Raw genomic sequence first — 13,329 nt, 5'->3', positions numbered from 1 at the left:
CCGGCCGGCAGCGCAGCAGCTGGCCGTAGGCGCGGCGGAAGTCGCGGTTGAGCGCGGGGTAGAGGATGGGGTTGAGGACGGAGTTGAAGTAGCCCAGCCACAGCACGACGGAGTGCAGCGCCGTGGGCGGCGTCATGTGCGCCCGCAGGCCCATGCAGGTGAAGAAGGTGAAGTAGGGGAACCAGCACACCACGAAGGCCCCCAGCACGGCCGCCAGCGTCACCGTGGCCTTGTGCTCGCGCACCGACGCCGCCGCCGAGGCCGCGCTGGAGAAGGAGGGCGTGGCCGCGCGGATGCGACGCACCTGGGGGAGGAAGAGGCGGTGAGGTCAGAGGAAGAGGGGGCGAGGTCATAGGAGCAGGGTGTGAGGTCAGAGGGAAGTGGATGTGATGTCAGAGGAAGAGGATGTGAGGTCAGAGGGAGAGGATGTGACGTAAATTAACTAAACGGCAAATGGACTGCATTCATACTGCGCTTTTATCCAAAGTGCTTTACAATATTGCCTCACATTCACCCACTCATGCACACATTCACACACCGACTGCAGAGTCGGTGTGTGACTCAGGGCGACATCCAGCTCGTCAGGAGCAGTCAGGGTGAGGCGTCTCGCTCAGCGACACCTCGACACGCTAGGAGGAGCCGGGAATCAAACTAGCAACCTTGCGGTTACCAGCCAACCCGCTCTACCTCCTGAGCTACAGCCGTGATGTCATAAGGAAAGGGGATGTGGGGTCATAGGAAGAGGACGCGATGTCATGGGGGAAGAGGATGTCATGTCAGAAGGGAGAGGATGTGATGTCATAGGGGAAGAGGATGTGATGTTATAGGGGAAGAGGACGCGCTGTCAGAGAAAGAGGTTGTCATGTCAAGAGGAATCAACCGTGACGATTTCAGAGGAAGAGGACATAATGTATCTCACATCAGAGCGTCACACGTTCCCCTCTGAGGGCTCACCTGCTCGCGGGCCACCCTGAAGATGAGCAGGTACACGCCGCACATGAGCACCAGCGGCAGGTAGAAGGTGCCGAAGGCGTTGAGCAGCACGTAGCTGTTGTTCCACTCGTAGTGGCAGTAGCGCTCCCCCTGCTGGGCCGCGCCCACAGCCCAGTCGCCGTGCTGCACGCGGTAGTCGGCCGTGTTCCAGCCCAGGTGGATCGGCCCGAAGGACACGGCCACCGACAGCGTCCAGATGGCGGCCAGGGCCAGGCCCACGCGGCAGGGCGTGACGCGGCGGTGGTAGCCCAGCGGCAGGGAGATGGCCAGGTAGCGGTCCACGCTGACGGCCAGCAGCGTGAGGATGGAGGCAGTGCACAGCATGACGTCCAGGGAGATGTAGAGGTTGCACAGCGCCCCGCCCAGCGGCCAGCCGCCCGCCCGCAGCTCCAGGGAGGCGGAGAGCGGCATGACCAGCAGCCCCAGCAGGAGGTCCGTCACCGCCAGGGAGATGACGAAGCAGTTGGCCCGGCGCCGCAGCCGGCGGCTCAGCAGCACCGCCATGCACACCAGCAGGTTCCCGCCCACCGTCAGCCCGATGAAGGAGACCAGCACCAGCCAGCGGAGGACGGTGGAGATCATGGCGCCTCCTACCCCCGCCGGCGCTTCTTCATCAGGGGCAGAGGAGCCCGCGATGTTGCCGCCGATGGAACCGGATTGACTGGGGTTCCAAACCCCGGGGGGGGGGGTCCACAGGTTAACTCCGATGCCTCTGCATGCAGAGCCAGCAGTGCAGTGGGTGTCTCTGCTCGTTACACTGGAAGTACATTCGGCCGTTTGCAGGTTCTCTGAAGGTCAAAGAGTCTGCCGCTTCATGTTTAACTCAGCTCATCTACATACGAGTCTTTGCTCGGTCACAGCAAGCCGTACTCTCGGGGTGTCCACTTGTAGTGCCAAATGTCCAGATGTTCTGAGGAAAGAACAACCTCCACTACTGCCTTCAAAGTAAGAGCGGTCCCCGTCGCTAAAGGTGAGCTCCAAACACCCGAGGTCCATGTTCTTCATCAGAGCAGCTGGTCATCTCTGGATTTCCTCTTCTAGTACTACAGTATCTCCTGTGAAAACTCCTCTTTGACAGGTCAGTACTGAGGCCATCTCTGTTGTTCTCTGTGGCTGTCGCAGTGAACATTAACCTGGTGAGACATGATGTTTAATGTACATGTGTATCAATGAATGACACAATGAACTTAATTTTAGTCATTTCTGTTCCCTTGTAGATTATTTGTATCTTTCCAGATTCCAGTGTCTGTTAATAACACACATGATGCAAATATAAAAATTAAAAAGATTAAAAAGAAAGTAGTTAGTATGAACAGCACCAACATATCAAGTATATATATATATATATATATATATATATATATAGATAATAGATCTATATCTATATCTATATCTATATCTATATCTATATATCTATCTATATCTATATCTATATATATATATATATATGGTCAGTCTTATAACACACAATGAGCTATGAGGGCCCAGCTGTGATGTTGTTTAGCCATTACAAGCCATTTCAACATCACACACACACACACACACACACACACACACACACACGCACACGCACACGCACACGCACACACACACACACGCAGAGGGTGACTCATGTCAGGGAGCATATGTCGATGTTTGTGTTCAGTGTGTGTCTTGACCTTTTCACTTCCTCTATAGAGGTCTGATCTGAATGGATCACATCTAGATTGAGTTCTACAATGGCTGCCAGATAAGTCTCCCCATTACCCCCCCCCCCCCCCCCCCCCCCCCTCCCCATTACCCCCCCTCTCGTCAGGAGTCAGGACGGATGGGGCTCTGAGAGGTAATGATAGTGATAGAGAGTGTTAATCGCATTAGATGAGATTCAGATCCCCAATTGAATCAGCGGGCTGTCTAAGCGGAGGAGAATATATTCCTGTGAGGCCAAATCAAACGTTACAGCGAAGAGCCTGACGCAGGACGGCTGGCTGGAGGAGAAGGAGGTGTAGCCGGTCTGTCCAGGGTGGAGCGAACGGTCTAGCGGTGTTTCTCCCAGCCCAAGGGTTCTGGGCTCGAACCCCGGTCTCCATATTCTACCAGTACCCCCCCCCTAACCCACCAGTACCCCAGTGGTCCGAAACCCAGGAACACACCGGCCTCTTTCAGGGATAGCAGATAAATAACTGATGTATTATCGAAATTAGATTAAATTGAACACAAAATATTGTAGAATTGTCTTTCTGAGAGACAGAGAATGGGATAAAGTCCCAGCACTGAGGTGACTTCCAGGTCAAATTCAATCAGATCTATTTACCAAATCACCATACTTTCAGAGTAGATGATAAATGGAAGGCTATAGACTGGTCTAAGTATATATATATATATATATATATATATATATATATATATATATATGAGTATGTCAATCATGGCACCCATTGCACTCCTGATCCTCCTTGGAAGGAGGGAAATATTTTTATTTGCATTTGTCTGATGCTGGCTCTTGTTTGTCCTGCATGCTTTGTGTATATTATGGCTTGAACTACTGAATATTTGTATGTGGTTATAACTAATGTTTTATCTGTTGCTTTTATCTTAGTTATCTTAGTTTATCTAAGTTTATTTTAGTGTGTTGTTGTTGTTGTATTTTATCTTCCTGTTATTTGTTATTTGCTATTTAGGGAGCCAATTGTTACATCTGCAGGGACTGCAAATGGAAACTAGCCTTCTGGCTAAATCTGGCATTATTTACAGAAATGTTTATTAATATGCACTGTCCCTGTCAAATAAATCAAATAAATCAAATCCCCCACTATGCGTTCCTTCTCCAGATTTCCTCTTTGCTAATTAAGGGAGTTTTCTCTTGCCCTCTGCGGGTCTAGGGTCGGGGGGGGGGGGGGGGGGGGGGGGGTCATAAACATACAGCCTGCTAAGCCCTTTGAGATTGGACCTGTGATTAAGAGCGATACAAATGAAATTGAATTGAATTGAATTATGACAAAGCATGATTCTTTCCACATTTAATAGATTTGTCAGATTGGCAATGATTTAATATCTTCTCTAAAAACGTTTGATGATAATTACATGAACTCCACCTCAGATCTTAACTGTTTCCGTGCTTATACATTTAGTTTGGCTCTGAACAAAGACTCTCCAGAGAGAGACTCTTAACCTACCTGCTCTGTATCAAAGAAAACCTTTGGAGATAAGCTTCTGCTAAATAAGATAATGATAATCTTGAGTTTTGACCAACAAGGTTATGTGTAATACCCGCTAAGAGCACAAACAAGGAGGTTGTGTTGGAGGTGAGCGTTGTGTAACCGCCAGGGAGGGGATTACTGGGATTCCAGAGAGGGAGAAAAACATAATGAACAACCCAGTGAGGACAGAGGGTTGAACGGTCCTACTGGTCTACAGGTCCGCTGGTCTACAGGTCTAGAGGTCTAGAGGTCTACTGGTCTACAGGTCTACTTCAATTCAATTCGATTTTGGGGGCTGGTGGGAGGGCTGGGAGTTTAGGAGCAGAACAGCCCAGAACAGACAAAGGTCACCTGACCTGAGAGGCTCAAAGTGAAAGCAGTGACACGGACACTTGTAGTCCAGGAGCAGCTAGGGGTCAGGGGTAAGGGGTCAGGGGGCATCAAGGAGGCCTACAGGTTAGTCTGCGGACACCAGGGATTGAATCTTTCTGCCGGAAGTCAAACAGCCTTGCCTCACCAACTATCCTGTGCATTTTCTCTGCCTTAGATACAGACACACACGCGCACACTCACACACACACACACACACACACACAAACACATACACGCCCACAAAACACCCCAACCGGCATCAATAACTAACATGAGACATCGTTATCTCTCCACACATCCAAGTGCCCTGAAAGCACTGCATTAAAGATGCATATATGCGGACAGCATTCCAATCTAGAATTTAATCAAGGATGCGTTCGGCTCGTCCGAGGCTACGTTACAAACCCGACGATAAACATGACAATTAACCCCCCCCTCCCCCACCCGCTGGGCTGTCAGTGGCGTGCAACGGAACCGCTTCTGGCTGCGGATAAAGAGGCAGACCTGTCCGCCTCGCTAAGAGCTCAGCCTGATAATCGAATCCTGCCGCCCGAGCCTCCGCGCATAAACACAGAGGCGCTGGAGTCGAGACCGCAGCGTTTCTATGGAAACCCTTTTATATAGACTTTACTTTCTCGTGTTTCTGTGTCCTTGGTGGCGTTGGCTTGTGTGTGTGTGTGTGTGTGTGTGTGTGTGTGTGTGTGTGTGTGTCTGTGTGTGCGTGTGTGTGTGTCTGTGTGTGTGTGTGTGTGTGAGTGTGTCTGTGTCTGTGTGTGTCTGTCTGTGTGTGCGTGAGTGAGTGTGTATGTGTGTGTGTTTGTGTGGGTATCTGTGTCTGTGTGTGTGTATTTGTGTGTATCTGTGTGTATCTGTGTGCGTGTGTGTGTACAGTGCAGTGCTATTACACGAGAAGTCAATAAAGATATGAAGGGGTCTCCGGTGTCGCGGGACGGGGGAGAATGCAGTGAAACCCGACCGTCGGCGACTCAAGGTCTCGTTACGAGACATTACAATACATGACATCATTAATTCACCGGCCGCTCAACCAACACACTCGGACCGACCCACCCGCTAACTCGTTTGGCAGAAGACTGAGCTGGGTCTGAAGTTGAATTCACCGTGTGGCTGGATGTGGATCTATCATGGGTTCGGGGGTGTTGGGGTTAGATGATCCAGGGAGATCGACCACAGCTCGATAGAGACCGGCCACCGGACACCAGACCCATGGGGTGGAGCCATCGACCCACACCATGCAGCAGAATGGGGGAACTGATGATGTTCTCTAAATAGTTCCGAGATGAAGAATAAGATATGGATCGCAGAACGGGAGACAGCTTCTGAAACCTGCACCCGATGGGGAATATGTTGGTTTCAAACTCCTGGTTGTTGCAGCGTTTTGCTCATGATGGGGGTAAGAACGGTGAATCCTGCCGCTGATTTAGACACCATCTATACCTGGAGTTTTGTGTTATTTTTAAATGTCAGGGAGCCAACGTCCGCTGGGGTCCTACACCCTCCGAGTCGAACACCTCTCAGTATCTCAGTTCTTGTTCATAAATATAAAATACACCGAAGCATTCAGTTAAAGTGCTTCATATTTGAACTTTGAAATTTGGTGTTTTTGAACTTACTCATATTGTTTAACAGACATTCAACCAAGATAAGTTATATCTAAAGAGTTTATGATATGTATCCATCAGAGTCAAACTAAGTAGGTCTGACTCTCAGACTAGCAATCACAGACCCGCCACTCAACCGAGACTCAACCTCAGAAAGTAACGGAAAAGAAAACACAGTGAAGCTCCGCGTTTTGATTAACGCTGCGAACCGGCCGACCGCGGGACCATCCGGTCAATGTTTGACAAACACACACACACACACACACACACACATGCACACACGGACGCACGCATGCACTCACATGCACACACACACACGCACACACACAGAAACACACATACACACGCACACACACACGCAAACCCCCACACACACACCTTGGAGGGACAATTTGAATGGGTGCATTTACACGCACCGCTATCAGGTCCTTAGAGAAAGTTCAATATTGGTTTCCCGTATCTCAGACAGATTCAATTATCTCAGATATTGCAAAAGTCCAGGTTTTGCTCCCCACGTGGGGACGAAGGGTCTTGGACCCTCTACGTGTTCAAATGAAATCAGAGGTCAACCTACAGGTCAGTGGATTCATAAGCAATCCATCCGAAGCAAATCAAATCAATGCAATAGATACATGTTTTACACACACAGGATTGGTTTTAAGATGTTATCATGAAAAGCCCTTTGATCACACTCACAAAATACCTTGTTTTGCTGACAGATTTTTACTTGATATTCAATATTGACACGACTCACCTGAAGTGGGCCCCTTGTTTAAAATGTATCTTTACTTAACTTCAGGATCAGGTGTCTCTTCTCCTCTGCTTCGTATCTGTCTGTGGAATGGCTGTTCTTTCTGCCTGCTGGCTCCTCCCCTCCCTCTCCCTTTCTCTCCCTCTCTCTCCCTCTCTCTCAATCCTTTCTCCCTCCCTCTCCGTCTCCTTTCTCTCTACCTCTCTCCCGCCCTTTTCTCTCTCGCTCTCTCTCACTCTCTCTCTCCCACTCTCTCTCTCCTCTCTCTCTCTCTCTCTCTCTCTCTCTCTCTCTTATTCTCTCCTTTCTCCCTCCCTCTCCTCCTTTCTCTCTTCCTCTCATTATTCCCTCCCTCTCTCTACTCATTTTCAAAACCTCTCTCTCTTTTCCCTTTCTCTCTCTGCTTCTCTCTGTCTGTATTTGATAGACACACCTTTATATGATATGAATATAACCCAGTTATGAATGAAATCAAATCATTTTGATGCATAGTCAATTCTTGCATTGAACTGCATTATGGGAAAATCCCCTGACTGTGAGCAGAATACTTCCATGGTTTAAATTGTTGAGTTCTCTGTTGAGGTAAAAATAGATTTGAAAACAAAGTTATTTAAAGTGGGATTAGGCTCTGGTAATGCATTTACTTAGAGATAGGAGTGTGACTGATAATGTCACTTTGAAATGGTGCACACACACACACACACACACACACACACACACACACACACACACACAAACACACACAGAAATACACACACTTTATAGAAATACAGTACACGTGCATTTCTAACGTGTGTAACCTCATCGTCTGTATGTGTATGTGACACATACACGCACACAAACACACATAGTATGTGTGTGTGTGCGTGTGTGTGTGTGTGTGTGTCTGTCTGTGGATGTGTGTGTGTGTGTGTGTGTGTGTATGTGTGTGTACGCATGATTTGTACTGCATTGGTGCGTAAAATAATATAATAGTATGTGTTTGTGTGAATGTGTGTGTTTGTCTGTGCGTGTATGAGTCACATACCCTAACCCTAACCCTAACCCTAACCCTAACCCTACACACACACACACACACACACACACACACACACACACACACACACACACACACACAGGAAGTGGTAAACACAAATCATCATGTCATAAATCATCCAGAAACCCCTAACATTCCGTCTCAGAGTCCAGATCACAGCTGTGATGAGGAGATGTTCACTGGCCAGCACGCCATCCTTAAGGTGGTGAGGATGAAGATTAATGCCCAACACTAGGGGATGGCGTACCTGTCTGTCTCCCTACCGACCCACCTACCTGCCTGCCCTTTCCCTGCAGATCCTCCGCGAGGCTAGCAGACCTGCGGCTAAAGCTAGCGAGCTAACCCTGTGTTTTGGGGGAGGGGCTTCAAGGCAGTCCTGAGGAGAGGTCTGAGGGGGAGGCCTGATAGTCCATTGAAGCCAAAATGGGGGTCAACCTAGAACACATTACAACAGAACCAAACCCAACCATTTTTGTATACTCGAACAATAATAAAAAAAAATTGGAAATCGGCATACGGTGCATAATCTAGTATGTGCTAATTTGCATAAATACCACAACAGATCTAAACATTGGGTAAAGCCAGGTGAAAATGTCTTGTAGAATCTTGTCTTGTTGACATCTTACAGTAAAAGACTATAGAGGCAGAGATTCAGTCATTCATTCAAAGTCCACTCAACTGTCAATCAACTGTCAATAAGCTGTCAGGTAAAAAACATTGTTTGATCCAGCAACTTTTTATTTTATCTACCTTTTGTCTTCTGCATTCTCCTCACCCTTGTCTCCTGTTCTTACCTCAGACTCATCCCACAGAAACAGTCCCACATACCCAGCCCCAAACCCCATCTCTGCATAACAATTAATAAAGGCTGGTTGAAAGTACTTCTTCCTGTCTCTATGTATTAATGCTCATGACTATGCTAAATGGGTTCCATTCAGACCTTAACATTAAGTATTTTTCTGTTAAATGTGAAAACGACATTTTCACCTGGCTATACCCAATGTTTAGATGTGTTGTGGTATTTATGCAAATGATCACATACGTAATTTGATTATGCACGTTTGCCCATGGTAACAAACAATTAAAAAAAACTAGTAATACATTTTTTGTTTGTCTTGATGTAAATCAACTCAGTAATTTCCATGGTGATAGCTAAAGGTTAAAATTTTGACCCTATTCACGTGAGAAAAAGAATGAATAGGCGTATGAATAGGCTATATTTGGGTCTTTTTCTAAACTTTCCCCTAACGGGATTCTTCTGGGATTTTTTTTCCATACTCAGGACATATTGAGGATCCAAAATCAGTTGAGTTTGCTTCTGTTGCAATTTGTTTGACCTTTTTTCATAAGGAGGTCTGAGACACTCCTGAAATGCATTGTGGGTCCGTCCGTATCATCGGATCGACTTGGACTCTGCCCAATGAAATCACCTTTGTGGTACAACCCGGGAAAGCACATGGATATATTAAAAAAAAGCCGTGGAGCAAAGCAGCAACCACTGCAACTTGAAATAACACTCTCTTTGCTACAACGGGATCCATCTTGCAATAACAAAAGAGCAATAACAAAAAGCCGGAAGAACCCGGCTTTGTTGTTGTAAAGCGGGAAGCGATTTGATTGGCTGCTGGCTGCTGCTGGCTGCGTCTGCAAAGACTACTCCCCCATGCATCCGACACGACCTCTCTGGTCCATCGACGGACGTGTACAGTGTGCAAGCGGCGTGAGTGGAGGTCTGAGGGGAGGTGTGGGATTTCTCTGGTCGGAACTCCCAGAATGTTCTTACTCTGGCTGGTCTCTCTAAACGACCTACCCTAGCTTTAAGTACGCTGTGTTATGTGTGTGTGTGTGTGTGTGTGTGTGTGTGTGTGTGTGTGTGTGTGTGTGTGTGTGTGTGTGTGTGTGTGTGCATGTGTGTGCGTGTGTGTGTGAGTGCTTGTGCTTGTGTGTGTGTGCTTGTGTGTGTGTGTGTGTGTGTGTGTGTGTCTGAGAGAGATAAACACCCTCATTCCATCGCTGGCTATAAAACCCTGATTTTACAACAGAGGGTCTCACAGTATTCTATTTGTGTAAACAGAACCATAATTTAGCTCCGTAACCCCTGACCTAGACCTGACCTGGACCTGACCTAGACCTGACCTGACCTAGACCTGACCTAGACCTGACCCAGACCTGAGTCAGACTTGACTTAGACCTGACCTAGACCTGAACCAGACCTGACCCAGACGTGACCTAGACCTGACCTAGACATGACCTGAGATAAACCTGAGTCAGACCTGACAAAGACCTGACCTGACCTGACCCAGACCTGAACCTAGACCTGAACCTAGACCTGAACCTAGACCTGGACCTAGACCTGACTGAGGTCTAAGTCAGAGCTGACCTAGACTGGTTCTTAAATCTTCTCTTCTTGTTTTGGTTCAGAACAGTTGAACCCGGGTTCAGTCTGGTCTACACCCATGGAGATCCGTCTGATAAACGACCACTAGACCAGTCGTACCCGGACGAGCGGGGCCTTGGGAGGAGTCAGGAACACATCCTCCCACGTTGTTATGCTGAGGGGGAACACAGCCCTGCGTTTATTTACCGTCAACTCAGCTGGGTTTAATGAAGCTTTATCTCTGTAAGGGCCGTGCGTGTGATGATAAGGCTCGGTGTAACTTGGGCCGTTTCCTATTGAGTCACGATCTCAGCAGCCTCGTTGCGTCACAGAAGTACCCTCTCTTCCCGGGAGTCCCCTCCCGGTTCACGGAGAGATGCTGGCCTCTCAGGGTACGATGTAGGAACCATGACGACGGTTTCCCACAAACCTCTCATCAAGACTTCTTCCTCCTCTGGCGCAGACTGCCATACACTGACGGGATGTGACGGAGAAATAATGAATTTGTCTGCTTGCTATTTGTTGTATTATTAAGCATGTGTATGATTGATGATCAATGATTTGATTCATCAATTAATTTAACGTTTAACAGAATGAAATCAGTGAAGGAGAATTTGATTAACCTGGCTTTAGGTAAAAGATATTACCTCAGGGTTTTGTGGTCTCTGATCCCAAGGAGGTTTAGCAAGCAGGAGCTAATGCTGCTAGCCCCCCCCCCCCCCCCCCCCCCCCCCCCCCCCCCCCCACACACACACACACACACACCACCCCACCCCCTGCTTACTCAGCTGCTCAATGGCAGGGTTAAATAACAAGGGTGTGTGCGGGGGCGTGTTTGTGTGTGTGTGTGTGTGTGTGCGTGTGTGTGCGTGTGTGTGTGTGTTTGAGTATGTGGGAGAGAGACAGAGAGAGAGAGAGAAAGAGAGAGAGACAGAGACGGAGACGGAGACAGAGACGGAGACAGAGAGTATGAGAGAGAGAGAGACAGATTGAGTGTTTCTAGCATGTTTGTCATGTTAATATAAGACATGAAAAGAACACGAGAACATTAACAACTACTGCAGGAACAATCACGAAAACAAAACACAAATTGCTGTTCGGGAAAGGCATGCGTCTGCATCCATCGATGAGCGACCGTTTCCTCATGATCAACTGAACAAGTGGGTTGTAGTTCTGATCATAACCACTAGGGTGTGCTGGAAAGCCATAACAGAAAGATGATGCTCAGTAGGTGGGAACTATTCAACTGTTTCTAAATCAGTTTGTATTCTAATGAATTGTTCATTCATCAGTTTGTTCATTCTTTGTTCAGTCTTGGTATATAATATAAAATACACAAACATTTAGGACCAAATTGATTAATTAAGGAGCTGTAGCCTATATATTACACACTATGAATAATATAAAACACTATACACCGTACTAAGCTAGGCTTCGATATAGTCCTGAGCTATAATGGGGTTCTTGTTAAATGATTCAAACAAGGATTGAGGAAGGTTGGTGGTTAAATAACTAAAGGACCTTGATAACCAGACATTCGTTCTGTGCTTCACTCACATACTCAAATATATTTTATATATATTTAAAACGGGTGGCTTAAATCAAGCGATCTGATTGGTTCCCAACTGTTGTATATTCATACTTTGCACGTGACGTCACAACGACTGGCTGGCGGGCAAGAACTCCAGCAACGAAACCTAGTAACCTGATCAGGACGTCGCCAGTTTTACCACACGAACGGTCATTAGTTTCCTCTCAGTCCAAATACCGTTGTGATAGAAATATTAGTTCAATGGGAGCATTTGTGCTAGGCATACACATGGCAAACTGACAAATTAGACATTTATTTTTGTACGGAATCTCCCTGCTTCTGAAATGTGCGAACATCTCTGCCCAGCGCTCATTCCACTCTGCAGATTAAATCGCGCAGCATTCTGTAACAGCAACTGTGCGATCATCCCTGCCCTCACACATTGTGAAATCATATGCTGGATGCTTTAATCTTTCTATAGCCGTTTCTCAATTTGCGTTCTCGTGTGTTCTCGTGTACTTGCGTTCTCGATAAACGGTAAGTTTATAAGTGGTAGCCCAAGCACTGTTCCAATTCCAAGTACGCAAGTACGCGAGTACGCGAGTACTGTCGTAAAACCCGGAAGTGTTCTCGATGCGTTCTCGATGAGGCTGTTCTACCGAGGATGCATCGGAGGTGACTCGTGTGGACTTGGGACCGTTAAATATTCCAGAATGCATCATCGAGTCCGCTGCTGTTCCAATTGCAGGTGCGTACTCGCGTTCTCGGAAGTCTGCACTTGAAAGTCCGGACTTGCCAAGTACGTACTTCCAAATCCGCGAGTACGTAGTCTGCGTACTTGGTATTGAGAAACGGCTTATGTGTTTTTTAGTGAATGATCGGGCTATAATAAGACCACATTGGCTATGTAATCGCGGACAAAAGGGGACATTTCATAGTGGATGGTGGAATAGTAACATTCACCTTTGCTTTGATTATGAAGATATTCCTGTTTTTCACCTCCCATACAACAGCGTTGTTAGTCCATCCGTAGGCTTTAAATTTTTATGCAGTATAAGGTGACGGATTCTCTATGAGATAAATGTAAATATCTCCAAACTCCAAGTCTGGTAGAGTCTTTGCCAGCTTCAAAGCAATAAATACATCAGCGGGTGCTGTGTATGGATCACAAGTTCCGAGTATGTTTATCTTCTCTTCGTATCTAATTTTAACATTTTGTGACATATGGTCTAAATAGTTGATTGATTGAAGTATCGGAAATCTGCAAGGCTGCAATTCCCCTGGTTGGCCGTTGTTCGTCGCCATTTTGCCAGCATTTGTTGCCCTCCAGGTATCCAAGGTAGTCACGTGACTGCAAAGTATGAATTGAGCGTATACACACAGCTATGACCCCCGTTCAGTTTACAGTTGTGAGGAGTGAGTTCAGTATCACTCCGCGCCTAACTTGAACTGTTGTTTATTTATATATAAA

General features: G+C 47.1%; 1 protein-coding gene across 1 annotated transcript in view; it reads right to left on the bottom strand.

The window, feature by feature from the left end:
* Positions 1-1,575, bottom strand: part of hrh2b (histamine receptor H2b) — a gene marked incomplete at both ends in the record, with an annotated part of 1,865 nt that extends 290 nt beyond the window's left edge. The window contains 2 exons of the mRNA XM_084473669.1: positions 1-304; positions 955-1,575. The exon at positions 1-304 is cut by the window's left edge and continues 290 nt beyond it. Of these exons, the coding sequence (XP_084329795.1) occupies positions 1-304; positions 955-1,575 (925 nt within the window). The remainder of the gene's footprint in view (positions 305-954) is intronic.
* Positions 1,576-13,329: the final 11,754 nt, after the last annotated feature.

This window comes from Micromesistius poutassou, assembly GCF_964030765.1.
Source record: "Micromesistius poutassou genome assembly, chromosome: 10".
Lineage (NCBI taxonomy): Eukaryota > Metazoa > Chordata > Actinopteri > Gadiformes > Gadidae > Micromesistius > Micromesistius poutassou.
This window is presented reverse-complemented; position numbering and strand designations above follow the sequence as displayed.